This window comes from Oxyura jamaicensis, chromosome 15 (assembly GCF_011077185.1).
Source record: "Oxyura jamaicensis isolate SHBP4307 breed ruddy duck chromosome 15, BPBGC_Ojam_1.0, whole genome shotgun sequence".
Taxonomy (NCBI): domain Eukaryota; kingdom Metazoa; phylum Chordata; class Aves; order Anseriformes; family Anatidae; genus Oxyura; species Oxyura jamaicensis.
This window is the reverse complement of record NC_048907.1, coordinates 10,270,559-10,297,986: the sequence shown is the minus strand read 5'-3', so window position 1 is coordinate 10,297,986 and position 27,428 is coordinate 10,270,559. Positions and strand designations below refer to the sequence as shown.

General features: G+C 38.6%; 1 protein-coding gene across 2 annotated transcripts in view; it reads right to left on the bottom strand.

Annotated features, from left to right (window-relative positions):
• Positions 1-26,877, bottom strand: part of LOC118174891 (septin-2) — a 38,816-nt gene extending 11,939 nt beyond the window's left edge. For both annotated transcript variants that reach the window (XM_035340651.1, XM_035340653.1), the window contains exons 1-11: positions 26,733-26,877; positions 20,142-20,193; positions 18,881-18,980; positions 17,271-17,357; positions 16,555-16,678; positions 11,880-12,014; positions 11,322-11,439; positions 6,195-6,296; positions 5,237-5,382; positions 4,133-4,216; positions 3,071-3,128 (exon numbers count right to left, since the gene is read on the bottom strand). In XM_035340651.1, the coding sequence (XP_035196542.1) occupies positions 3,071-3,128; positions 4,133-4,216; positions 5,237-5,382; positions 6,195-6,296; positions 11,322-11,439; positions 11,880-12,014; positions 16,555-16,678; positions 17,271-17,357; positions 18,881-18,980; positions 20,142-20,168 (981 nt within the window). In that variant the 5' untranslated portion in view covers positions 20,169-20,193; positions 26,733-26,877. The remainder of the gene's footprint in view (positions 1-3,070; positions 3,129-4,132; positions 4,217-5,236; positions 5,383-6,194; positions 6,297-11,321; positions 11,440-11,879; positions 12,015-16,554; positions 16,679-17,270; positions 17,358-18,880; positions 18,981-20,141; positions 20,194-26,732) is intronic.
• Positions 26,878-27,428: the final 551 nt, after the last annotated feature.

Here is a 27,428-nt window from a genome sequence, read left to right as displayed (position 1 = left end):
GCTGCATGGGCTGCAAGGATTATTCTTTCAAAAAACAACTCAAAAGGACAAAAAATGCAGTTACTCAAAGAAAAATCATCTTCGCTCCAGCCTCCAAGGGATTCCCATTGCTAATCATCTACTAAGGGCCATCTTCTCATGATGTTCTCCCAGGACTCACTTCACAGAGGAAGGCTGCAGCGTTCTGCGTAAGGCGTACCTCCTTCCCCCTGCGTTGGGTAATAACGGTCAACAAAACCAAATTAAACACTAGAGGTGTTGCTATTTCTGTCAGCTCTGGAGGCCTTTACCAATGGTCACACTGCCTCTCCACATAAAAGTTTTCACCTATCTTTGATGAAAATACTTATGCAAATACCTGCAATTCCAGGCAGCTACCGACACACGAAGCATTCAGCACGCCCTCACTTGCCCACGGGGCTGCTGCGAGACCCTGGCACTGCAGGCTGCCCCCACGAGGGCTGCCATACTAAACCTATGGCAGAGTTCTTGATCTCAACTGCCAAAGGGCTAAAAACAATTCCAGAAGTAGAAGGACAAAGAAAACAATTTTAACACTGTGCTTAATTCTCTCCTATTCAACCAATTGCTGACCAACCCCTCTGAAGAGCCCGAAGTCTCTGGGTAGCTCACTGGAGGGGAGGAAAGGGAGAAACCTTGTTCCGTGCTGTTTTCATATAATCACAGCCTTACCATTTTTCTGGAAGTATTCCCTCTCAAAAAACTTTTAAAGATTTTTATTACGAGATATTTTCAGTGTAGGAGAAGTATTGCACAATACTATAAACTTTCCTAAGTTTGGGCGCCCATTTACACCACAATGTCAAAATAATCTGAACTGCAGCGTGTTTACAGGAAGGAATGTGGATACCTTTAGTCTCATTTTCACTTCCCAGCTCAGAAAAACAGATCATCACTTGCAGATGAACAAAAAGCACTACCAGACCGAGCAATAAATCCAAAATGACAGATTAGCTATTCCAAATTGCTGAACTGGGGACCAGTTACTTTGGCATAATAAAAGATCACTTAAAAGTGATGCCTTGATAATGAGGATCCTGGCACTAACCCAAACATTCATTCCTTCCAAGGTTATATAAACCTTAAAAAACTGTAAATAGAACTTCAAGCACCGTTACTGATGAGAATGCAAAACAGGAGGGGAAATGGATATTTGTTTTCTCTGCAAAGGCCATGGAATGCAAACCCATTTCCTCTGTGCCTCTTTCCTCCCCAGACTTCTCCCAGTCTGAACCATCAGGATGATACAGAGATGAAGGGATTTCATACCAGCTTATCTACAGAAGATTCAAAGCCTCTTGATCTCTTCAAGACAATAGAACGCAGAGCTTAAAAATCTACTTGTTTTTTCAAGTTCTATCCTAATCCCCTGCAACTTCAGCAGCAGTTATTCAGGAATGATTAGTCCCAGAGGGAACTTGCAGAGATCATCCTCCAAGAAATTCAAGACTTCCCCTGCTTAGCCATAAGATATAAGAACTACATTACAAACATATATATAAGTACTACATACTGGTTCACATGGAGCGGTCAGCATACGTACTGTTGATACAGTAAGCACAACATGATGATGTGCTTACTGTATCAACAGTTTCCAGCAGAAACAGTTACAGCAGTAAACCTGAAGACAAATAGTTCTAGAAAAATACTTAAGTTTCTTTTTAACTGCTGGGCAAGTATAATTCATACAGTTTAAATAAAATAAGGAGAAATAGTTTTCACTTAAACTCTTTAAGTGTCTCGCAGGAAATTTTGAAACACTGGATTATAAAAAAGTGTTTCCAAACAATGCTCTCGACCTTTCCAAAGCATCTAGTAGTCTCTACTATCAACTGATGGTCTGCTGTTGTTTTGCACATAGGTCAGTAAATCCAAGGCAGTCGATTTCAGCACTTGCAGAAGCTCCACTGCCCTAAACACATTTCAACAACATGGCTGCATTTTTATCACTGCACAATTTCAAGTTTGTTTATCTTATTTAATCTCTGATCATTCATATTATTAGCTACTAGTTATGGTGATAAATACTAAATAAAAATCCTAAAAGGAAATGCAGAAGGAGCTGATTATGTCAACATACCAGGTAACCAGGGTTAGCTATTTTTAAACGTGGAAGCTACAAAGGAAAAAGGAAATGCACAGACTGCAGTAACTATGTTCCATAAGCTTCCACGTACTGGAGTCTGAATGTTTCATCTCAGAAACACACAAAATTGCTTGTATTTTTATTTATAACTTCTTACTCCAAATCACTGAATGTATGCATTGGCCTTTTAAATCATGCATCCTCCATTTATGGACTTGGATCCAAGCTGAATTGGATAAAAGAAGGATAAATAGAAAAAAAAAAAAAAAAAAAAAAAACTATCTTCCAGCTGGCAGAAAGTGTTGCCACAATGAAAGCAGTCATAAGCCTTGGCAGTGTACTACTTGAATTTAAATAGTAGGCTAACAATCTCTGAATCTTTAGAACTTCAGCATAATAATATTAGATTGAAAGGCTTAGCAATAATTTGAAAGCAGAGTCAGAAATCAGGGACTGAAAAGATCAAATCCATAAATTGACTGATACAAAAGAAATATTAGGAGTTTTCTGCTGCAAGGCAAAATTAAAATGAAAAGACGTGCACATTAATTGTATCACGGGATTTTTAAGACTCTGTAACCTTTTTCTACTCTGTAGCCACATGATGCATGGAGAAATTTATTGTTAGCATGCTTGTACTAAATCGTGCACATCAGAAATGACATTAGTCTACCAGTCTACCCCAACATATGTTCAAAACAGCACATGTAGCTGACAAATATAAATTGACTTCTACGCTTAACAAAAAATAGAAATTATGCTTCAGAAAAATCAGCGTATGTACTGGAAAAGAAAAACACCCTGCTCACACAACCAGGAGTCCACATGCTACCTACTATCCATAGTATGCAATTAATGTTGCATGGGCTGCCTGTATGTTCAGATTAGGTCTTATTTTAACACTGAAATTGGAGCATGGCATATTCTATTGAAGAACAAGAAGTTTTAGAAGCTCTGCCTTACCTCAGCCTCTTTCTGCTGGAGGATTCTATCCTTGTCTACAACTTCTTCTTCAACAGGCCTGTAGAACAAAAGAATGCATTGATGGTCTAAGATAAAGAAGAAAAAGTCTCCAAGAACAGATTGAAGGCTCATATTTCAGTTAATATAACAATGAAAAAGCATGCCTACCTTCTCACAGGGAACAGAAGACACTGTTAAACTCATTTGCATCCCTTTTGTAAAAATGCCATCTTCTATCTGTTCTTTGCCTACCTTGCCTTCTGTTATTTCCACCCTCTAATTTTCTTCTTCTGTTTCTTACAATGGGATTAAACAGCAAAAAAATCCTATAGCAATGAAGAAGTCACAAGATTCCCTCTGCCACCTGTCAATACTACAAAATCATTCATAAAAGCAGCTGTGAAATAACTGCTTAAGCTATTTCCTTTCCTCTAGGATCAAAATGCTTTGCTGAATACTTAACAAGTAAAACAGGGAGAAGAAAAAGTTGCCATCGAGAAATATGTAGCATGAATAGTTGTGGATTTTTTTTTGTGTCAAATCTGCCAAGGACAGAAGCTTTACAATTAAAAAAAAAAAACAACAGACATTACCATAAAATTGGGCTCAACTTCTCTCTGTAGCTATACATGAAGGAGCATGAAGGAATAAGGAAGAAAGCCAACATGGCAGTCTTGAAATTACTAGAGAAGCAACATCCTACCTAATCAGATAGGCTGTGTCCTATATAAAAACAAACTCTAGGAGGCATATTTTTTTCCAGGTAGACATCATTAAATAAAAACCTATCTTGCTTGCAAGCCCATTGCTTCTCTATGCGTAATTCCATCTGAAAGCATAGAGAAAAGGGAATGGATATCAAAACAAGAACAGCTGTTTGTTAGCATGGCACTTTGCAAGTTATTACCCTTCAGGAAAACAGCCACACATTTCACTAACTCCACGGACTGAAATATCATGAGAAATAATCAGATATGTTAGTTAGGAGGATGAGTGTCAGACACCACAGAGGAAAAGAAGAGACTCGCAAATAACAGGGCCCAGAGGGACACACATACTTACTTGCCAGTTCGTTTTAGCCTCTCTGAGCGGAAGTTCTCATAGTGCAAATCTTGGGTCACCTCCTGCAGGTCCTGCATGTGTGTTCTAGAACAAGCAAAGGGCTATTGAACATTTTGTCCTTCTTGTCAAAGGGAAGAGAAACACCCTTTTATCTTCCATTTTCATGTTACATAATGGATGTATTCACTGAACATTAATTGCTGTACACCAAGTCTGCCATAAAGCTAGCTTTCATGTTCACTGATCTTTTAATTCCTAGTTTAGTATACTCCTACCAACGTTATTAAAACACAGGAAGTGTGCTGTCCTTTTCTTGTTCACTCATTACTTTATAGAGTTTTTTTTTCATGAGCCTGATGCACAAAAACCTTGTGAAGTCTTATGCAAAAAGGTAGTTTAATTCCTAAAATATTTTTTGACTGTTAAGTGCTGTTAGCTGTAATTTGTAACTGAAAACTAAGCAGAGTTCCTTGGCTAACATAACAGCTGACATGGCGTAACTTTCAATTGTCAAGAGAAGCAAACGCTTGCTAGAAATGATGACCAGTAGAGGGCAATCCCTGCCCAGCTGAGAGTAAAACTCAAAATCCACAACCAAATTCGGTTTGCAACAATAGCGAGATGTCATAAAAATTACTTAAAGCTATCTACACTGACAGAATATCTCTATCAGCTAAAGTCATAAAGGGTGAGGGGTATCACATTTAACAAAGAATTTCCCATGCTGGCAGGAAATCTGAGCTTTGCCTTTTGAATACTCATCTTCATGGATTAATCAATCATTTTCCTATTTTAAAAGCCTCTCTGCCCCACCCACTGCACTATCAGAAAACTTCAATTTACATGTAAAGCCATAAAATCAGCTAACATAAGATATAAAAGCTATTACATGCAGCTTACAAGAAAATATTTTCTATATGTTGCATTAAGTCAGATCAGAGGATCATAGAAGCAAATCAAGCTGCAGGAGTATGCAAAAAGAAGTCAATCTACACTGTCATCAGGACAACCACTGAATTCAAGAACATAGGTTCTTATGACTTTCTAGTCATTGTAACAGAATTACATCACCACAGGAGATGGGATAATTTTACCATTACTCACACCAGCATTGTGCGCAATTTAAGGAAATCATTGTGCTCTGGATTTTCAACTTCAACAACTCCCCAGGGATACAGACGGCCTCTGATTTTTTTCCCTTTCACCTCAATAAGTTGATTGGATCCAATAACAGCGAAGGGAATGCTAGCCTAGTTGAGACAAAGCAAAACAAGTTACTGTGCTGAGCTTTGATTGGCTATAGGTTTTTTTGTGGGTTTAGTTGTTTGCTTTTTTCTTTTAAGGAAAGCACACAAGTATTATAAGTAACAGACAGGAGACAGGGAAAGGAAGTGTTGACAAATGTATTTTACTAAAACCCTTCTACATGAAAAAAAAACAACAAAGCCTATTCTGAACAATGCAATCTCTCATTATTAATACCTGCAGTTTTGTTAGGATCAGTTTGTCTTAACAGAAGTTCAAAAGGAAGTGACGCTTTGCTTTAGGAACACTTGACTGTTGTTGAAATACAGTTTGGGCATAACGTGTCATCTGACATAACATCATGCATGGATAACAGCCAACAGAAACATACTTCAGATTCAGATTAAAGTATCTAGAGACTGAGAATTTCAGATACGTTCTTCAAGCATCTTTGTAAGTATCACAACACAAAAAGGAAATGACTTCATTAAAACCCTTATTATCTATTCTAACAAGAGGAAAGTTGTTAATTAGTATAGTAACTGCACATTCTCTTTTTGCTTACATGTTAAAAGGTTTGAGTCAGAAAACAGACAGCAACTCACAGCTCTTGGTGAACAGTTGCTTACATTTAAAAAAGAAAAGTCGTAACACATTTGGAACTCTGACGAAGCAAATGGACTAAACAGGATTATAGTTCAGAAAGAAAACCTGAATTTTCTGTACATATTATAAAGGAATTTAATATTTTTAAGCACACAGTAGGCCTGCATAATTACTGCAGCAAAATAATACATTAAGAAATAGTGATACTTGCCTTTAAAACTCTGGTTTGTTCTTTGAATTCCTCATCTTCATCAGAATCGGCATCAGGGAGCTGGTAAATTCTAATGCCATGTTCAGAAATCTCATCCAGAACCTGAGGAGTTTACAAAAAAAAAAAACAGGAAGGAAAATAATAAAATCTTATTTCATTGAAAAGATATTATTAGGTTAAAGATATATGCAATAGATCTACTAGACTGTTAAGTCTCAGAGCATGTTTTTCTGCTCTAAGTAGTTTGAAAATTATTTAAAAATCCATTAACAGAAATTACCATTACTTATTCTTTGACTATATTACGTTCCATTAATTTCATCCTGTCTATGAAGGAAAAATATCATCTCTCATTTTTTCTTCAGACAGATTTAGACCTCAAATCCACAAATACCTTAAGAAGAACAGCTCAAGTTATAAAAGCACCCACCCAGCAACCTACATGTTCTGAGACTTAAGAAACAGTATATACTAAGTGGGAAAATAATCACAAAATGAGCACAGAAACCCACAATACTTGTTTGGATTGTAAAGATTTTATTCTGCTACTACCCAAAATGCATCTTAAGAACATCACTGAGATTTGCTAACATAGAGGTTCTCTCTTTAAAAACAGCTTACTAACAGGCATTTAAAAAGCCAAAGCATTTGCTGAGATTACCTCCGTACTACGCTAATCCAACTGCGATACAATCTACAGAATCAGAAATGGCTAAACATGAACTCACCTGTCTGTCTACTCAAAGGGAACAGACTCACTGACTACATAAATCCGTTTAGTGGCATTTCTAACGTATGTTTGTTTGCATATGACCTTAACTAGCGTATTTTTGTTCTGTAATAGTGATAAAGATCTTAAAACCATTTTGGATTTCAGCAAAGCTCTTGATACCAGTTCTCAGAGTATCCTTCTAGATAAAATGTCCAGCACACAGCTAGACAAGTACGCAATGAGGTAGGTGAACAACTGGATGATGGGTCGGGCTCAAAGCGTTACAGCAAATGGGGTTACATCAGGCTGGTGGCCAGTCACTAGTGGGGTACCCCAGGGCTCCATTATAGGGTCAGTTCTCTTCTTTGTCTTTATAAATGACCTGGATGTAGGACTCAGTACTGTGGTGAAGTTTGGGCATAGGGGGGTTTTTTCCTTCTTTTTTTTTTTTTTTTGAGAGAGTCATAAAAACATTCTTAAAAGCCTACATAAGGACTTGTGCTGTCATTACAACATATATAACTGCACCTGTTAAAAAACAGCACACACCATCTTGATAAGACAATTAAAACTAGATTTCAAATGCATGAGAGGTCTTAATGAACCTTCACGTAGTATTGTCGGGTTCCTTGATCCTCTGCTGTGATAGCAACTGATAGCAACAGCATAAATAAAACTTCAAGTAGACCTTGGTTATTAAACAGCTGTTGAAAACAAAACAATCCCTCACATCATTAGATTAGAACTGACCATGTATGAACCACAGCTATTTCCATGACAATGCTTTCTTGGCAGGTATATAAACATCCCCCACAATCACACATGCGCACATACTATAAAATATCATTAGGCCATACCTAACCAGAGCAATACTTTTAAAAGAAAAAAGAGAATTGGGAGTAAGTCCTGCCAACAAGCAATTAACAGTTATGTTAGCTCCATTACATTTAAATCGATGCATGTTACTATTGGTTTGCAAAATGGAAGATAACTAAATTGTCACCAAGTGACAGTAAAACACAAATCTGGAATAGGTTGGGCAGTGCTGCAGTGCGATGCCTTTAAGTATCTGCATAAAATAAGAAAGCACATTTAACCTGACTGAGATCTTGAAGATAAAATGCAAGTGAAACAATAGCGGGAAAGCCAACAACAAGGGGTGCTAGAATAATATATTACAGCTGTTAAACCTAGTGCTTTCCTGAAAGGAAAAAGAAATGCAATAAAAACAAACTGTATTTTATGGTCCTAACAATGAAACAGCATTTTGCTTCTTCAAATCTCAATTTTATTGGCCTCAGAGGATTCTGTGTTCTTAAAGATTAGCCTTCCCATGGGAAATTAAAAAAAAGTCAAAATATTAGTTCCCCTCTCATGAAGTCATTCTTTTGAGCAGGTTTCCTTAGCAGCCTTGCATGGCACAGCTTGTGAAACTCCCTTGCATTTCTTCCCACTCAAGAGTTTTAAAAAATAACTTTGAATTCCAGAAAGACCAAACAGGAATTACTCCAAGCTGGGTTTCCTTTACAAGCACCACAAACTGAATTTGCCGCTTAGTCCAAAGCAGCAAAACAAAAACATTTTACTTTAGATTGACAGCCAAATGGCAGAGAGATCTTAAAAAAAAAAAAAAAAAAAAAAAAAAAAAAAAAAGACTTCAAGCTGCGTCAGCAAAGCAGGATTTAGATTCTTATTCTTGATTAGAGATTCTGTTAGCAGAGACGCTTTGAGTTAGAACAATATACAGTAGCTAGGCTTTCAAAGCTTTGGAACCACATTACACATTTGACTTAGTATAAACTTGGTTTGTTGAATGACCTTTACCAGCAGAACAAAAATAACGAAGATTGTTGTTTACCTGTTTCCTAACCGCTCCCTCAGACTATAGTGCAAGTGCTGTTGATTTCATTAGAGCTAGCCCATGCAGAAGTGTGGCTTGGTGTAAGCAGAGGCTGTTTTAAAGACTAGTTGACTAAAAGTAACTTTGCTTTAAACTGGAAGGAAGTAGACACGGATTAGCACAGAATACGTTCAAGAGCGGCTGCTTTTAAATTAATCTTTTCATCAGAAGGATGTAAATTGTAATACACCTCCATACTCCACAATAAGCAAGTAGTGAAAACCCTCAATATAACTTCAGTTACAAAACCGTACCAACTCCAAATTCACATCAGGAAATGCATTTGCCTGCACTACTGACATGTTGCAGCTAAAATCCTGTGTTAACAACCCACAGAAGCAAACGTCTAACAGCATGTGCACTCTACTGTGCTTGACCCTGAGACCAACAAGCAGGAGATAAAAGGAGCACAGAAGAAAATCTCAAGATAATTACAGCAAGCAACAAAACCTAGTAAGATTATGTTCCTCTTCATTTCACCTAAGAACTGTTTTTGTGAAAGATGAATGCAGCTAGAAACCATTTTATAATCAACTTATTTTAGGCATTTGAACTGACACAAAGCAGAACATTCAGCATTCCCAATGAACTACATTGTCAAATATTTCTTTAACGTTCCACTTAAATGCCTGCTTCAACTCTTTCAACATCATTGTTACCAAATGCTGAACCGGAAAATCAGTACCTATGAAAACTGAGCTTGAAGTACACTGCTGAAAGATCAAATACAATTTTATAAGGAGCAGCAGCTCCATGAACAGTATTGATATCAGATGAAAATCTTTCACCAAGTCAGTATAACCACAGAAAAATAAAAAAGACAGAATAAACAGCCACACGTCTGCTTTGTTATTTCCCTATGAGTGATGTCCCTATAGAGTTCTTTCAATTTGCCCATAGTACCTGTTATTTCCCTATAGCATTTGTAGAAGAATGAAATAAAAGCTCAAGAGCCTGGGCAGAATTTCTTCCAGCAAGATCTGTAGATCCTTTTTAACTCAATGAATATCTGCTTTTTTGTTGTTGTTTTTTTTCCTTTCTTCCACCTAGTTCATCATACAGCTGGTTGGTTTCATATAAACACCTCTGTCCCTTCAGTGAATGTTTGTCTATGTTGCAGACAAGGTTCATGCAGGCACAGCTGACCCCACTTTAAATTCTCTCAAAGATAGCGGAAATATTCATTTTTTGGGGCAAGTTTTGTTACATCACCGAGCTTTATGCAAACATAACAGGAGCAGTAGTAGTACCTTACTTTGCTAAATTGTGGTTGCTTACAAGTCTACACAAACCAGTCATACCTTTCACTGTGGGGCACTGGTCCTCTCCAAAAAGAAAAGCCCTCTAAATTTAGGCTGAATTCAGTTCATCTAGTGTGTTCTTTTGTAAGGATATCTAACTATACTATTTTCACAGTTAAAATAAAGCTGTACTTCCTCAAAACCAAAGTAAAAACAAACAAAACACACAAAACACAAACCAAAAAAATACCCCCATTCAAAAGCACTTGGAATAAAGATCAAACAACCATTCTAAAGAACTACGGGAAGCCAGAGGATCACAATCTAAGTATAAGCCATGGCCTCCATCAGAATCAAAAAGTGGTAGTACAAAAATGCATTAAAAAAATCATATAAAAGATTAAGGCAATCTTTCCATTTAAAAAAGTTTGCATAATCTGATACAAAATGCAAACAGCATTTTAGAAGTAATGATTATCTTGTTACCCAAGGCATAAGTTACTAAATACAAAAAAACTCAGAAGGTATCATTTTGCTTTGTAGGTTTCAAGTCTGTTACACTTTACAACTGATTGCTCTGCTTTTTAGTCAATAAACCTGAAAAATGCTCACTATCAATAAATTTTACTGATCCAACTTATGTGAAGAGACAGCCTACTAGAAAAAATGCATACAAGAACACCCACGTTTTGGTAACAATGGAGCTAGAGAAAGCATCCTGCTAGTAAATCAGCTAACTATCCCACCTCTGTATTACTGTTCTCATTTGTATCATGGGTGCACTTAATGAGCAAACTTCCAGACCCCACAACTTAACCATGTTTTAGTACAAATCACACAGCACAGTTAGAGCACACAAAGTTTCTGTTGGATAAAATTAAATCTGAAGATATACTCTTAGAACATACTTATCACGCTCCCATCACTAATGGGCATTCAGTCCAGTGGACTAAGTTAGGACTAGTCTGAAACAACATCTGCACTACGTGTATTCCAGAATGATTCAAGTCCTCATTACAAATGGTTTTATTCAAAAAGCCTTCTCTACTGGGGTGCACTGCTTGCTAGGATAGACAAAGCCAAGAATGTCCAGATTCTTATCATGTGTAACTGGTAAAGTGCATCCAACTTCAGAAAAGATTTCCCACCCCATGCTTTTTGAAGATTAGTTCCTCAGCCAGTATCATTCACCCCTCTTTAGTCTGAATTTACTTTATATTAGGCTTTAACATTGTATGGGTCACATTGTTTTCATGATGAAGTGTTAGACCTACTCTTCTCTTCAGCCTCTCTCTCTCCTTCAGAGTCAGTGTGTCGGCCTTGGCAATCACAGGGACAATGTTGACTTTTCCATGAAGAGCCTTCATGAATTCTACATCCAACGGTTTCAGCCTGCCAACAAGTGAAAAAAAAAGAATGAAATAAACTGCAGTGGAGTTTGTTTGCTTTGGATTTATAAAAATCAAGTAATATATTTAAAATTATTTATTTCAAGGTATCTACATAAATAGTATGCCCAGAATAAATTAAATCAGAGCACTTGTTATTAGGTTGGTTGAATTGCAATTAATATTATCACTATAAGAAAAATTCAGTAGTGTAAGCTCCTACATTTCTGGGCGATAAACAATGTAATACCAGCCGCTTCAAAACAATATTAAATGGCAAAAAGGGGACAAACCAGAGGAGAGTGTTAATCCCCAAATGCCATTTTAATTGCATTGGCTAACTGACAGTGTGGGAAGTAAGTCAGTTAATATAAAAGTTAAGTTTCCATTTCAAGTAATGAAGACTTATGAACATTAACACTAAAATACAAGAGCTTTTCTTACCCATGCCCAAAGGGAGAGATGAAGTAAAAACAGCAGTGGACCCTGTTGTCTACAATGTGTCGTCTGTTTAGACCACTCTCATCATGCAGGTATCTTTCAAACTGGTTGTCAATGTACTGGATAATTGTTTTGAAGCTGTGGTATGGAAGGGGAAAAAAAGAATCATCTTAAATCAGATTTAAAATAACAAAAAATGAATTATCGTAAGATAAGAACAGGAGACCTTTTAAGACCTTTACTGTTGCAAAAATTCAACTTTGTACTATTGCGTCTACTACTCAGGACAAGTATTTTGATAATACAAAAAGGTATTTTCATAGCAGCCACCAAGTGTCTATTTATGCCTAAAGCTACTTTCAGGTGTTACTCAGTCCACCTGGACAAAAAATTCAAGTCCAAGCTCAGAAAAAAGCACTCAGTGGTGAGACAACAGACAGTAACAAAGGACTGTCTAGTTTTTTCTGGGGATAGGGGGTGAGTATTTGTTTTTAAACCATCTCAAAAATGACATATCCCGGATATCCTCTTGCTTTACAGCCCTGACATAGAGGTAGGTTTCTATAGTTACCTATGAAAATTCTAACTTTCTAATCTATTTGAATTAAATACAAATACATTTGAAAGTCATGCACCAAAGTTCACATGATCTAGGCTATTTTTATTACCTAACACAACCCTTTTCTGTTGGCAAAGAAATGTAACTCCTACTTAGTTCAAAGCAAATTAAAATACGCTCTGCAAAGAAGTAAAGGAACACCAAATTTGATCATATAGATGAATCAGATACAAAGAACAGGGACCAGAGACAGAAAAGAAAATACGATGAAGTACTAAAAGGCTTGTTTTAAGATATTCCAGAGCATGTAGACACCTGCAAACAACATTAATACAAAAGGACACTTTATATTAAGTACTGCAGGGGAAGGAAAATGAACACACTGATGCAGATAAGATTAGACAGATAATTGTGTGTCATGAGCACATCTTAAACTACTTGGGGGAAAAACGAGCAGAAAGCTTATGTTGAAAAATAATATTAGTGTTGTTGGGAAATTGTAAATTTGAGTCGAGAAATTTAAGAAGGAAACAAACAAGAGAGCATAGAAAGAATTATTAATCAGGAAAGTAAACACACAATGTTGGCAATTACTGTAACAGGCAGAGAAGTTTGACCCTGGGGTGTGCAGCACTACTGAATATAACAAAAGAAACTACTAGGAATGATGGAAGAGATTCTGAAGGAATTTTGATTTTCCAAATCTGAGTAAGCTTTTGGATCTGGGAGAAATATATATATTTATTCTACTATGGATTTATACCCACACACATTTGTATCTTTCCAAAATTTGCACCATTTTAGTTCATGCCACAGAAGAAGACAATACAGCAAAACGTGGAATCGTTTTTTGACCTTTGTGCTACTCGAGCCTTTAAGAACTAGCATCTTAATAGTTGTGTGCGTTGGAAAAGGACAACGTGTTTTATGTTCCTGTTGATCTTTAGATACATTCCTGTTAGCTGGTGAAAGGTAACAAGACTGAAGACATACAAATATTAGGACAGAAACCAAGCACAAACAATGGGAAAGCAACTATCACACATTTCTCTGGCAATGTAATCAGTTTACGTGCAGTTTTCTAGTTCTAACAGCCATAATTTTCCCTATAAATATGGTGTCAGTGTCCTGTACCTCCTGACTTCCGGGAAACACCTGGCTTATACCACTGTGCTGTCATTACTTCAGAGATAGCACATCCTGTATTATAACAGCAAACAACGTAACCATTGCATTTAAGAAGCCCATTGGGGGAAAATGAATAATATTACCAAGCTGCCAAAAGCCACAAAATACAACTTAACATAAGCCAGTAAAAAATAAAAAAAAATAAAGAGTTAGCAGCAGCCAAAAAGCAGCATCAAAAATGACCTGGGATGCTGCAACAAAGACAAAACAAGGCATATCATCACCAATATCTAGTAAGTTGATCCGCAGATTTACTTATTTATTGTCAGCCATCATTTTGATGTCACATTTAATCCCAGATCTGTGCATGAAGCTTCTCCCTCCCCACCTTAAATCATTTCTCCCCAGTCTGATGAAAGACATTACTTCAAGAACATATTTCTCTTATGATCCCAAAGTACATGGAATACCCATTCTATGCTCCAGTCCTCCCACCAGTAAGAATTTTGCTATTCTCCAGACATTTTTTAAGCCTATTTTATGGATTCAATACAACACATTCACTAGTAACTCATTCGCCAATCCAGTACTGCTATGCTTCCAACCCAGGCCACCCATCCAATAATCTCCCAGCCATTACCAGCATTTCTTCTGTGATGAAGAGCACATAGAAACTGACCTCCAGCTCCCACCCTTGGAAGTCAAACCCTGATAGGAAACTTACTCAGAAGAAAAATATTTTGAAGCTGGGTTAGTTTATTGCTGCATCCTAGAGGTATTGTGCCAGTTGGATTTGCCAGTTCAAAAAATAACCTCAGGAAAATTCATCATCCTAACAAATGGGTAGTCCACATAAATTGCAGCTTTCAAAAAAAACGTTTTATGAAATTTGAACTGGGGTCAGCACCACCTACTGGTTAACAACCGCAGCAAATGTTCCTAAACAAAAACATAAGTTCAAGAACACATTCTGCTGCTTCCTCTGAAGGAAGGTAGTTGCATAGGGTTAGTCTTGATTACGGTTTGAAACAAAGAGTCTATCCATCCAAGTTCCTCTGACATGCTGTAAAGAACAGACTTTGTCAAAATAACATGCACCACAGCCCAGTTAAAGTCTCTATATGTGACACAAGAATATGGGACTAGAGAGAGAAATCCACAATTAACTGCATATTTCTGGTTTGCATTCCGTAAGTAATGCTTGTTCCCGTAACGTATTTTGATGATTAAGAATTGTTACAGAAAATAAGTAGAAAACATTATATAAGTATAAGAAACTATTCTACTGGTTCTGAATCATCACGGAATGACTCCTACTTAGCAAGCCTCCAAAAAGAAAAACTCTGAACACGTACGTCTCTAAGAAACATCTTACCAGAATAAACAAAGGGCATTAGAACACAATCAACAGGAAGAGCTCTATGTAACACAATGCACGGGTTGCTGAGCTCTTAGCTCCAGCGGAAGGAAGCTCTCGTCGACAGTGCACAAAAGAAGCGAGACCATACTACAGTCCAGAAAGATGTCTTACTGTTACTCTAAAAATTGGATTATTTTTAACTTAATAACATTGGAAAAGTGGAAGAAAAATAAAGAACCCACTACAGTTTCATTCTCAAACTGTGATTTGTTTCACTCTCAAACTGTGATTTATTTCACACTAATGCAAACACCATGAAATAAATTTATTTCCTTCATTTTTGCTGTGTTTCTACTGTATGCCATAGAAATAAATGAAAAATCACGTCTGATAAACATGTTCTTCACTCTGCTCTGGCTACTGCAGTATCCTGTCAAAAAAAAGGCTACAAAAACCAAACACCTACAATGCTAATAAAATGTTTCAGAATCACCTATATGCCTCCTTTCCAGTCCTTAACTTGAAAATCTGATCACACCACTGTTAACTTTACACTCCCTTTCTATACATAGTAACACCGTTTGCCTTAGTATTCCAACCACCAAAATAAACGTCAACAAAAATAAAAGGCTATGCAAAATAATTATTATTATAACTTCCTCAGCAACAAACACATGGCAATTCAAAGCTTAGCTTTGCACTGGAATAATTCAGGTTTCCCAGTAAGTGCATTAATATATCTCATTTTATTTGAAAAACAAAGTTACGACAAAATCAGTTTTCTATTAAAAAGTGTATGACGATTTGCAACTTAGATTTGTGAACAACCTTATGAATTCTAACATACGTTACAAACTGCCTGGCTCCTTCATTGCTATTTTACTATTTCCTCTCTTCACGATCATTAAAGCAATTTTGTATATCATCCAATGCATCCGCACACATTTAGTTCAGATATTAAAGATCATCAGTAATATTTAGGCCAGAGAGAGCTAAGTAGTAACTGCATCATGCATAAAATTCAGTTCTACCTAAATTGCTAGAAGTACAACATAAAGAAGAGGGAAAAGTACTTATCTTCCTTACACAGGAAGTAAAAGACAAAGGTTCTCTCCAGCAGAATTCTGTTCAACCAGAGAGGCTATGGAGACAAAGTTAACTGCAGCTGCCACAGAGAACCTTACTGGAGGAAAACCACCAATTTTGAAGGGAGAATCCTATATAGTCTAGGGAACATTAACAAAACCTTTTTTAAAAAAGTGGGTACAAAATTTAAACAGGAAGTTTTACTAAGTAGTACAGTTTTCCTAGATCTGTACTTGATGCAACAATAACAAAAAAGTTAGAGAAACTTTGTTTGAAAGCTCTCTCAAATTAAACGATCGTGTCACTTACAATATGAAGTTGAAGATCCAGAGGGTCAGAGTGTTTAGAGTGTCTCTAAAGAGATACTCAGCCATGAATTCAAGGTAATACCGCATTAAGAATAATGAACCTGTTGCTTCCTTTCAGTACATCACAGTTCTCCAAGACCACCACCTTGAATCACTTAAGTACAGATGGACAGACAAAGTAGAGAAGTGTTTGTGTAAGATACAAACTACTGAGCAAAGCAGTATTTACACACATACCAGTCCTGGCTGTTAATGGCATCTCCATATCCTGGTGTGTCTACTACTGTTAAACGCAGTTTCACCCCTCGCTCCTCTATCTCTACTGTAGAAGCTTCGATTTGAACTGTTCTCTCTATTTTCTCTAAAATAAAGGAACATTTTAATTGTTATTATGTCTATCAATGCTGCAGAAACCCTTGCAGGACAGAATAATAGAGGAGGAAATGCAATTCTTGTATTGTAACCTACACAACATAGAATATCTTAAAGAAAAAGGTTAATCAAAATCTAATACCATTTCTTTGTTAAAAAATGAACACAAAAATAGATTTATTCATGATAAAATGCAAAATTAAATACTCAGAAGCATGCTAGCTTCTTTGTCAAAAGGCATTTGCACCTCTAATTGGGATTTTTAGACATTACAGGTGAAAAACAGAGGAAATAGGGATTAGAATAAAACCATGTTTAGGTATATCGACACCTACAAGTGTTCTTACTAAGAACAACAACAATTGATGAAGAAACAAAAAAAAAATGAGGCTTTGAAAGGAAATTAAAATGAGAAAGTGACATCTCAAAAGGCTACACTTGGGAGAATTAAAACACATTAAGAGTGTGAAGAAAGGGTCTCATGGGTGAAGACCATCAGAATGAAGCAGTGCTAGCTGGAAAAACATGAAATTTCATAGGGTTAGGCGTATGTGTTGGAGGAACTGCAAAACCACATTTACCTGCTGCTCCGGGAATATAACGTTCTGGATAAAGATCAGTCAGGAACAGACTATTAATTAAAGTGGATTTCCCCAAGCCAGACTCACCTGTAAACAAAATAATCCAGGTTATTAAGCATATACACCTTTTACTCCAGGCTTTTTTAAGTACCTCCTCTTTCCCAAACCCACATGAGAGAGGAAAAATAATTTGTTCATCAGGATCCACCCTAGCTTTGAGATAAAAACATCAAAGGTTCAGCTAAGCAGTTCTTAAAACACAGGAAAAACAAGTCTTTAGTGTTTTTATAAATATTACATGAAAATGCTAAGCTTACTGTAATAGATTTCATAATAAAATTCGAAAAGTCATACAGCACTTTAACTATATAGATCTAGAGATAGTTAGCTTACTTCGTGGAAATAAAGGTTGTTTTTTGTTTGTCTAAACTTAAGAAATCAGGACCTGTAGCTTTTCTGTTGGAAGTTTCTGTGATATTTAAGGTTTTCCTAACCTAGAAATTGAAGATGAAACATTGTTAGGAAGACAAATAAATAAAGCAATACCAAATTAACAGTAGAGCTTTGCACCCTCGTAGTTAGGCTAAATACATCCTATGAAATATGAAACAAAATTATAAGAAAATCACTACAAATTCTCTTGAGAAGTTCCATCATTCTATAATTTCAGGTCATATAATTTTTGCCCTACATCAAAGCAGTAAAGTTAAACCTGTAAATGTAATCACTTAATCTGAATTTCAAAAAGTTTCTTTATCTTTCCTAACCAAAGGAATCAGAGGAATCAGCATTTAGAACAATTGGCTGTGTTATTTTAGATTCTACTGACCTAATCTTAGAGGTGGAGAAATTGTCTGTAATTAACATCAGACTGCATTAAATAAAAAAAACTCCACTCATCTCAAATTACCTATTTATCTTACAGACATTGCTAAATGCTCCATCACCAAGTAATCCCAAACAGTACAACAGAGCACGCAGAATAAGAAGATGAGATGCATCATTATGCATCTCATCTCATTTTCATTTTTCAATAACATGAAATTCCAAGGTAACTACTACTACTACAAAAAAAAGGTAGTATATTGTACTCCCTTTGCATTTATATAACACTAAACAGATTCTATGCAAGCACATCACTTAAATTGGCTTTGTGTCTAAAGGTCCTTCCATCAAAGACTCCTCCTACAGGTGCTCACTCATGGAACAGGCAAATTAAAAGTTTATTTATGATATCAGAATGAGTCAGTATAGAACAGTGGAAAACACAAGAACAGTATCACCATGTCAACAGAAAGGCATTCATGATGTGCATTCATCTCTTCAGTGTGGAAATGGGAGTCTAATAAAGACTAAGCAACTATCCCTAACATCTGATGATGAGTCAAGTATACAAGAATGTCCTGTTGGCTCAAAGTCACCCTCTTTAATCACTACAAATATTCCCTTTAACATTACTAAATAGAGATTTAACCAGATAGAGTACAGAGGTTTGAAGCTTTTTAATTCTGTATGCCAGCAAATTGCTACCTAGGAACACATACTTGTCTATGTGTGTTTTTTTTTCCTCCTGGTTTAACAGTCAAAAAATATCTAAACAAGTGACTTACCAACCACCATCAGTGTGAATTCAAAGCCCTTCTTCACAGATTTCCTGTGGACCTGGTTGGGCAGATTAGCAAATCCCACATAGCCTGCTCCATCAGAAAACTGACAAGACAAAGAGAAGTTGAATATAAATGAGACCCTCTTCCCCTCCAAAAAGTTGAAACAGAGTTCATGCGATTCTATACCATAAATTGCACAGGAGTAAAGTACATGGAAAAACACAAAACAAAACAATTTTTTGCCGTTGTAGCAAAGCAGACCATAAAACAGGTTCATTTACCTGACAATCTGACAGAGTTAGAAATCTGATTAAGAATTTTGGGCTACCCATAAGCAGAAGTCTCCCCTTGGATAAATATATATATATATATATAGGCAAAATATAAATACACACAAATTTGCAAGAGCATACTTCTATAATCCAAAACTGTAAACAAACAAAGGAACAAAAAAAAAAAAACACCAACATGACAAACATTTTAAGCCAGAGGGCAAAAAATGCCTGTTCAAATTTGTTATCTGCTGCTACTATCACCTATAATAAATAATGCGTACACTCATGTAGAAAAACAAGAACACCGTAGTAACAAAGAGATAACCAAGATACAATCACACATCCACCTTCTGCTTGTTAACCTGTTCACCTATCTTCATAACGCTTAACTTCTAACACAAAAGCAGGAAAAAGAAATGTGCCTGAAAAAACTTATCAAATAAGAGATCTGAGCCATAAAAATGGCAGTCCGTTTCACCATCTGTTATAAATTGACTGAATATCTAGTACGAGCCTAAAAAAGAACTGCAGCTACTTGATTTAAGGACATACGAGCTAGCTGTAACCAAATGTTTCTTCATAAATGAGCTTAGGAGGAAAACAATTCTTATGCAATGCCACACGTCCAGTGGGGGTGGAGGGGAAGTCACTTAAAATGTGACAATTATTTTTTTCTAGCAATCCTTTTAAAACCCACTCAGATGAGCAAAAATACTAGAAATAAAAGTTTGTAAAATGAAATTTCTTGAGGTAAAGGCATCATTTTTAAATATGCAATCAAGCACTGAATGCATGACGAATATCTAAAAGCATATTACTAGAATCACATACAAGCACGGTTTTCATTAAGTAGTTAGTTTTACAAAATGGATCTAAAGCATTAAGGTATCATCCATTTACAATTTTACCACTTCAGTAAAACCACAAGTATTTTCAGAAGTTGAATAGATTCACAATACAGAATTTTGGCTGTGCAGTCATCTCTTTACCTTTACTTTTTCACCTGACTGAGACATGTTTCGTCACTCCAAGTTTCAGACACTAGAAAATAAAATTCAGAGTACATGTTAGGCGACTTGAAGATTACTTTAATTTTAAACTGATTAATGGCATATAATCACTGTATCTTATTTCAGTAGAATGAATTGTTACGCTGTGAAAGATATGCTGCAGAGTAAGTAAGCCCAAATTAAAATGGCTGCTTCTGTGAAGCTACTCAGACAAAAGAAACTACGCGGGATTATCAAAAACAGAATACTTCATTTAAATACTTGCTTTTTTAAGACCAAAAAGCCTCCTCGAAAACTCAAAATATTAAAATTCAGTATCCTTAAAGATCTTTCATCCATCCTATCTTTAAAGGAAAACCATCTACTGAAAGCTAATGCTGAATATGCGTTCATCCTACGGTGTTTGGTTTGTAAGTTCACTGTGGTGAAGCTAATAAAACAATTCAAATATTCTGCTCCCAACCCTCTCTACAGAATAGCATAAGGAGGTTCTTTTTCCTTTCATTTTCACCCTTTCTACAAATTATATTTTTCCTTAAAGTTTCTTTGGTTTACAAAAAGTTTAATGGAACTGTTGTCCAAAAAGTAACATTCGGAAAGTGCAACCAGGTATAAAAATTCTCCAGAGAACAGGACACCTATTGGCTTTCCAGGTGAAGGTTATAACACTTCAAATTACTTTCTCTGACGTTCAACCAAACACTGTAGAACCCTGGCATTTGGCTAATCCACACTGGACATGCAAATTCACCCTGATCTGAAGGGCCACCAAAGGTATTTGTACTTTAGTTTCAGACACCAAGAAAAGCTGGGTTTTGGCAAGCCTTTATCTTTTTACTCGAGGCTGTTAGTTGTGCTATAGATTGGTTATCACGGCAATAGTGAGGCCCTTTTATTTAGAGTAGCCAGAGAACACTGACAGGAAATGAAGAAGTGGAAGGAGCACTTCACAGCTTGGTTTGTTGACAACATGGCTCTTGGCCTGGAAAGCAGGGAAGTGACCTATGCAGGCACCTGTGTGTTCAGACATAAATGCTTTCCTGTTGGGCAGCAGCAGTCGTTCGAGCAGGATATGGTACGGGTTCTGACAACGGCCGCCTGACAGTCAAACCCTCATACAGGAATACCAAGCTTTGGACTAAAGGAAGAGTCAAAGTTAGCAAAATTGCTACTTGGAGTTTTAAAGAAAACTTGACTTCGGCTCACACGCATTTAATTCGCCCTGAAGCAGGCATTTCAAATCCTGCCAGCTGTGTAGACACCTGCCACCATGTAAGCAAGGAAATTTTTTTCCTCCTCCAACTTCCTCCATATTCCCAGTTCATTTGCTTGCTAACGAAAGCCTAAAACATCCACCACTGGGAAAACAGGAGGTCTTGATCCTGATCACCTTCTGACTGCCTCTAATCAGGCGTTCCTCACAAGAGCCTCTAATACCCGTTAAGAATAGCTTTGAAAAAACAGTTTATTTTTCTTTGACCATGATGCAAAGGCTCATGCAGGCCTGTGGCCAACCTGTGATGCAAATCCCTAGAGGCAGTCACAGCTTCACTGACATATACAACTCACTGCTTTGTCCAAGTTTTGTTTCCACATTTGGAATCAACTGTTGCTACCTCTGTCCAAAAAATCAGCAACATAATTCAGAAGGTTCAGAAACGTTCCCAAGTTGTCACCAAGTGCTGACATGGACACAGATCTGGCCGGTTTGCTACAGCAATGGAAGCAGAGGAGCCACCCGGAGCAGCTGCTGATGGTAAAAGGAAGGAGGGGAACAACTCCGATTTAGAAATCCTCTGACAACTTCAGTTTTAAACTGCCAGTATAGTCACATCCCCTGAAGCATTAACCAAAGCTACATGATTAGAAAGCAGTCAAAACTGTCAACTGCACTTGAAACACCTGGCTTCAAAATTCATCTGTCATCTCCCAAAATGCTAGGTTTACACAAAATCATTCCACAAACAACTTAGAAAGCCTGTTTCCCGTGGGCTTTGTGCCTTGTGGTTGAACCACCCCCTAGCTAGCACTACGTGAGCTCTGAACAAAGCTGCTCCTTCCAATGCCAACCTTGACACTTGTAGCTGCTGCTTGCCCCTGGGTACAGCAACCTCAGTCTCCTCCCTTCCACCCTTTGCCAGCGGCCTGTTTTCCTTCAGTTTTAGGAGACTTAAAAACATTTTCTAAACCTTTGAAAAACATGGCTGAAAGCCATCTGAGGCTCCCTCGTATCACTAATAAACTGCACCACTGTTAGAAACGTGGCCTAATTCTGTAGTAAGGGAAAGACCAGTGAGTTGATGGACTCGGTTTGCCTTTCTGAAAGCAAATATCAACATCATAAAGTAGCCTTCGTACAACTGGCGCTTTCAGAAGCAGTCAAAACAGAGAAATTGGGTAATAAATATAGTTGAAAATTGAACCCACCTGAACCTTTGCTTTCCCAAATGATCAGTTTTCCCACAAACTACCAACCATAGGCCTAAAAAACAGCATAAGCTATGAAATGAGCTATTGCCCTTACTTGCATAAATATGATTAATGGAATAAATGGTTATAACATAAACACGGTCGCCTACAAGAACGATTTAATCTTAGAACTGCTCCAGGCACCTGTATTACCGAGGCACTGCCCTTTCCCAGCTCCCACCAGACATGCTACATCCACCTCACATCACTCTGGCCAACAGCTGCTGTAGCCACAGCTGCAGGAAAGCCCCTCTGATCACATCATGACTACAGACTGCGCTTAAATGCCCACGTACAACAGACACCCAGTTGGTTATCTCTCACTGTACTTTCAGTTAGAAAGTACTTATATTGTAGTAAAATTTCTATTCTCCACGGTATCTACGTAATCTTTCATAAAGTACTCTGTAATCATTTGAAGTACAAAATGAAGAGGCATTTACAATCATGTTTCATCAACTCCTAAAATTAAGATACTGCAGTTTGATGAACATACAGGACTTACGGAAATTAAATTTACAGGTGTTTTTTAAATGCCTATAAAATAACTTGAATCAAAAAAAAAAAAAAATCCGTAAAACTAGGAATTAACAAATTCCCTTCAAATGTTTTCACATCCTCTTTTACATGGTTCTGATATTCAAGATAGTTAGAAGTAAAGATGATGTACTTATTAGTTTAAAACAACTGGTGCGATTTTCAGTTTTAGTCCTATCCTACAAATGCAACGTGACACCTGTGTGTGCTGCTGCTGTCATCAGCAAAGGACTGGGAATGAATTTCTGTCATGTTATGAACCTCCAGTCTTCTGGGAGCTCGTAATCTGTTGCACCGGACACTTTTCCTGATTAGTAAGTTAGGTTAGAAGGTCTATTTCCTTGTGATTAATGCTTGCACTGAACATCAAACAACAAATCTAAAAGTGAAATGCTCTCCCTGTAGTCAGAGAATTAGTTTCAAGAAAGTCTTTTTCCTCATCTTCTTGTTCTTTCTACCTTTCTAAGCACAATTTTTTCTATCCAAAGGGCTACGATAGTTCCAGTTGAACAAAAATTCAACTGCCATAAGTACCTATCAGTCTTAGAAAAAATAAAAATAAAAGCTGTTCCACAATGCTTAAATGAGGCACTGAGGTTCGAACGAATCCTCAATCCTTCAGCCTCAACACATTTTCTAATTCATAATACTGCCCTCATGAGGTTTTCTAGAAAATTATTCAATGAAGCAACTTTCCTGGAAAACCACGAGCTGTCTTTCTGAAGCCTTACTGTATCAGTACAAATCCAAATCTTAGAATTAGCCATTAAACATTGGATGTTATGTGTTCTTGCGGCTTGAAATACCTGCAGCACTCACAGCACCACTTACAAGTTCTAAGGGATCAGACTGCACAATGCATCAATGACCGCTGAAATCTGTCCGCACACAGCTCAGTGAAGCATTTAAATAACATGGGAAGTTGAGTGTCTGACAACGCTCCGAATAGTTGCATATCTGATAAATTGTGATGGTTGATATTCCATCAATTCTCCATAATAACTAAAAAATAATGGCTACGGGAAAACAAGTCACAGCTGCTCTCCTTTCTTTAGATTTTCAAAGGACTATCCCAAGTGTTACAAGAAGAACAAAGCAACACATACAAAGTATTTCAAAAAGAAAGCCAAAGATAAGATAAATTTTATTAACAAATTCATCAGCAGTGAAACCTGATTTGTAAATACTTGTAGGTCCCATTTTAGCAGCTCTAGCAGGAAAAAAAAAAAAAAAAAAGGCAGCTGGAGTATAGGAATGTTAAACAACAGTTATGACAGCGACATTTCAGTTTGGAGATGAATGAGTTCTTATCCTAAATCCTGTGCTGTTCAACAGTAAGGGCAAGCAGATGGCCACCAAGTCCAGCTGCAGTCGCCTCTCCTACAAGTACAGAGGCCCGGGTCATGCCTTCCTACCATCTTCTGCTAGGAAAAAATACTCCAGCAAGAGAGAAAGAAAGGGGAAGGAAAATGGGTCATTTCCTTTGTTCCTGTCAGGATGCAAGAAGTAAACTCTTAGGAACAGGCAGTCTGGGAGTTTCTTAACAGTAGGGAGCACAAAGAAAATGCTATGAAAACCGTACAAGGAGTGCTTCCATATAAGGCTATTTAACAACATTTGAAAGTAATCTCTCTGCAGTGACCTTAACCACCTCCACAATCACAACAGCCTTTCTGATTCATCTAATGAGACAACTTTCTTTTCATCTGAGATTATATAACTTTGATTCTCTTTTAAAAGAAAGTATAAAATAACCTAATACGGAACCACAGAAAGCAAGAACGACTTCAGTGTGTTTCCAAGTGCTGAAAACAGCTTCAACAACACGAGCCTTCTGAAGCCACATTTTCAGACTTAAAGCAGACAGAGGAAAAACAAGAATATCTCAATACAATATCACAGGGTGGTTTCTCTCTTATCACAAAAGCCCACAAAGAAATGGTACAGCCAAGTACTGAGGCACATTTAAAATAAATAAAGGATCCAAACTTCTCAAACTGTCTTACACAGAAACAAAAGTTAAGCAAAAGTTAAAAACATTCTCACTGTATTCTAAACTGGAAACACGGGTATTCAAATACAAAACAGTTAAATTTTTTTGTCACTTATGTTATCAATCTTGCATGAATCACCCAATTACATCAAACAACTGTGGGTCCAGCAGAACCCATCCGCTGTCATGCTTTGTTTGCAGCACATCCTCTGTTGCTGAACCCTCCACCCCCCAGAAGCTGGAATGAGAAGTCCTGGCTCCCTCTCTGCCAACAACCCCAGCCAATGCCATTTTCCTCATTTGAAAGAGTTGCTACCCAGTGAATCTATCCTCTTTTACACAGCGACAATTTAATTACATTCTGCTTTGCCCTTACTCAGGAAAAGGGCTGTATCACCTCCACCAACCACAGAGTTCAGAATGTAACAGCAGATGGAAAAACAACCGAAAACCCAACAGCAGCACTTGCAGATAGACCAACTTAAGTGCATGCCACTGCTTTGTCTGTCAATTCAGATTCAGCGTTCAGAAGTTCTACAAACTTTTACTTTTGATGTTTGAACCAATGACACGCAATACTCTTATCTTTGTTATTAGGAATGCAGCAGTGTTTGTCAAAACTAGTAACGCTTATGTGTCTTTAAAAGTCCTCTTGATGTTAAAACAAGCAGTGTTGCACGTTTCACATTGAAAATGCAGTCCGGTACACTGCTGTGACTTCACAGCATGCATACCCCAGCAAACCGAGGCAAGGATTAAGCAAACAGGAGGGGAGAACGATGCAACAGCTCTGGTCTTAAAAAAAAAAAAAAAAAAAAAAAACAACACATGAACCCAGAGCTGCAATCCTAAATATTTTATTTAGGGGTCCCTTCCAATGTTAATGTATTACTTTACACAACTCACTTTCTTATTGTTATTTCAATTAATTCAGCCCCATAAGAAGGGCTAAGGAGACAATGATGCTGCTCGCATTAACGATTAACTGTGCGCTTCCTACACAAGCGCTTTTGACAGGGCTTCCCCTGAGTTAGTGTGTCAGAGGGAAACACCGTAAACCAGTCCTGTCAGCTGGGAGGCTTTCTGCACGAACAAGCTAAAAAACTTAAAACAAAACAAAAAACTTAAAACAAAACAAAAAACTTAAAACAAAACAAAAACAAAACAAAAACCTCTTCCCTTTTTGGCAGTGTGTAACAGCGACAAGCCAGCACCGTCAGCCGCTTCCCAACGAAGCCCCTGGCGCCCCGCCGTCCCTCTCCTCACGCCACCACTACCTCAGACCCGCAGAGCACGAAGCACCGCTCCCAGTTGCCGGGGCAGGCTCCGGGGGCTCCGCGCAGCCCGCGCTGTGCCTCAGCACGGCCCCGAGGGCGCTGGGCCGGGCCCGGCCCACCGAGGCAGGCCGGCTCTGCCCGGACCGTGCGCGGCGGGGCCCCGGGGCCGGCCTGGGGCCTCCCCCCCCCCCTCCCTGCCGCGGGTGGAGGCCGGGCCCGGCCTCTCCGCCGTCCGCCGCGGGGCCGCAGGGGCAGGCGCCGGAGCGGAGGCGCCCCCCGGCCCCCGCCGCTCACCTCCGCCGGTGCCGGGCTGCCAGGCCGCGATCCGCCACCTCCACCCGCGCGGTCCTCCAGCATCCCACAGGCCCCCGCGGCAGAGCGCCTGCCTACCTCCCGCTCTATGGTCCGCGCCCCTCCCGGGGTGGCAGCGAGGCGCGGCTGCGGGACGAGCGAGAGGCGGGCTAGAGCGCCCCCCTCGCCTGCCGGGCCGCCAGGCCGCGCCCTCCGGGCCGGGGTCTGGGCCCTCAGCGGGCGCCCCGGGGTGGTAGCGGCCGTCCCGTCCCCGGGCTGCCCTCCCGCGCTCAATTAGTTATTGATTAATGGTTAAAAAGAAAAATATCAGCGTGGAGCCTGATACACCGCCATTTCCCAGAGCTCTCCCAGGCAACCCCCGCTCCTTCTCCCCCAGCACCCGGGGCTGCGCCGCCCGCCCCGTTCCCGTAGCACGCCGCGGCGGTGGGCTGCGGCACCCGGGGGTCGTCTGGGGACTCCTCTGAGACACTGACGGGTGGCAGCGGGTGCTGCCTCTGCCCTCGCCCTGATCCATAAGAGGCCTGCTCCGAAAGGAGCAGCTCCTAACCCCGCTGGCTTCCCAGAGCACCCAACAAACGCTCATCCCAGAGCAGTACTGCCAGCGCTACTCCTCTCGGGGTAACGCTGCAGTCACAGGAGATGACAGCCCGTGTAAGAGCAGTAACGACCGAAATTGTG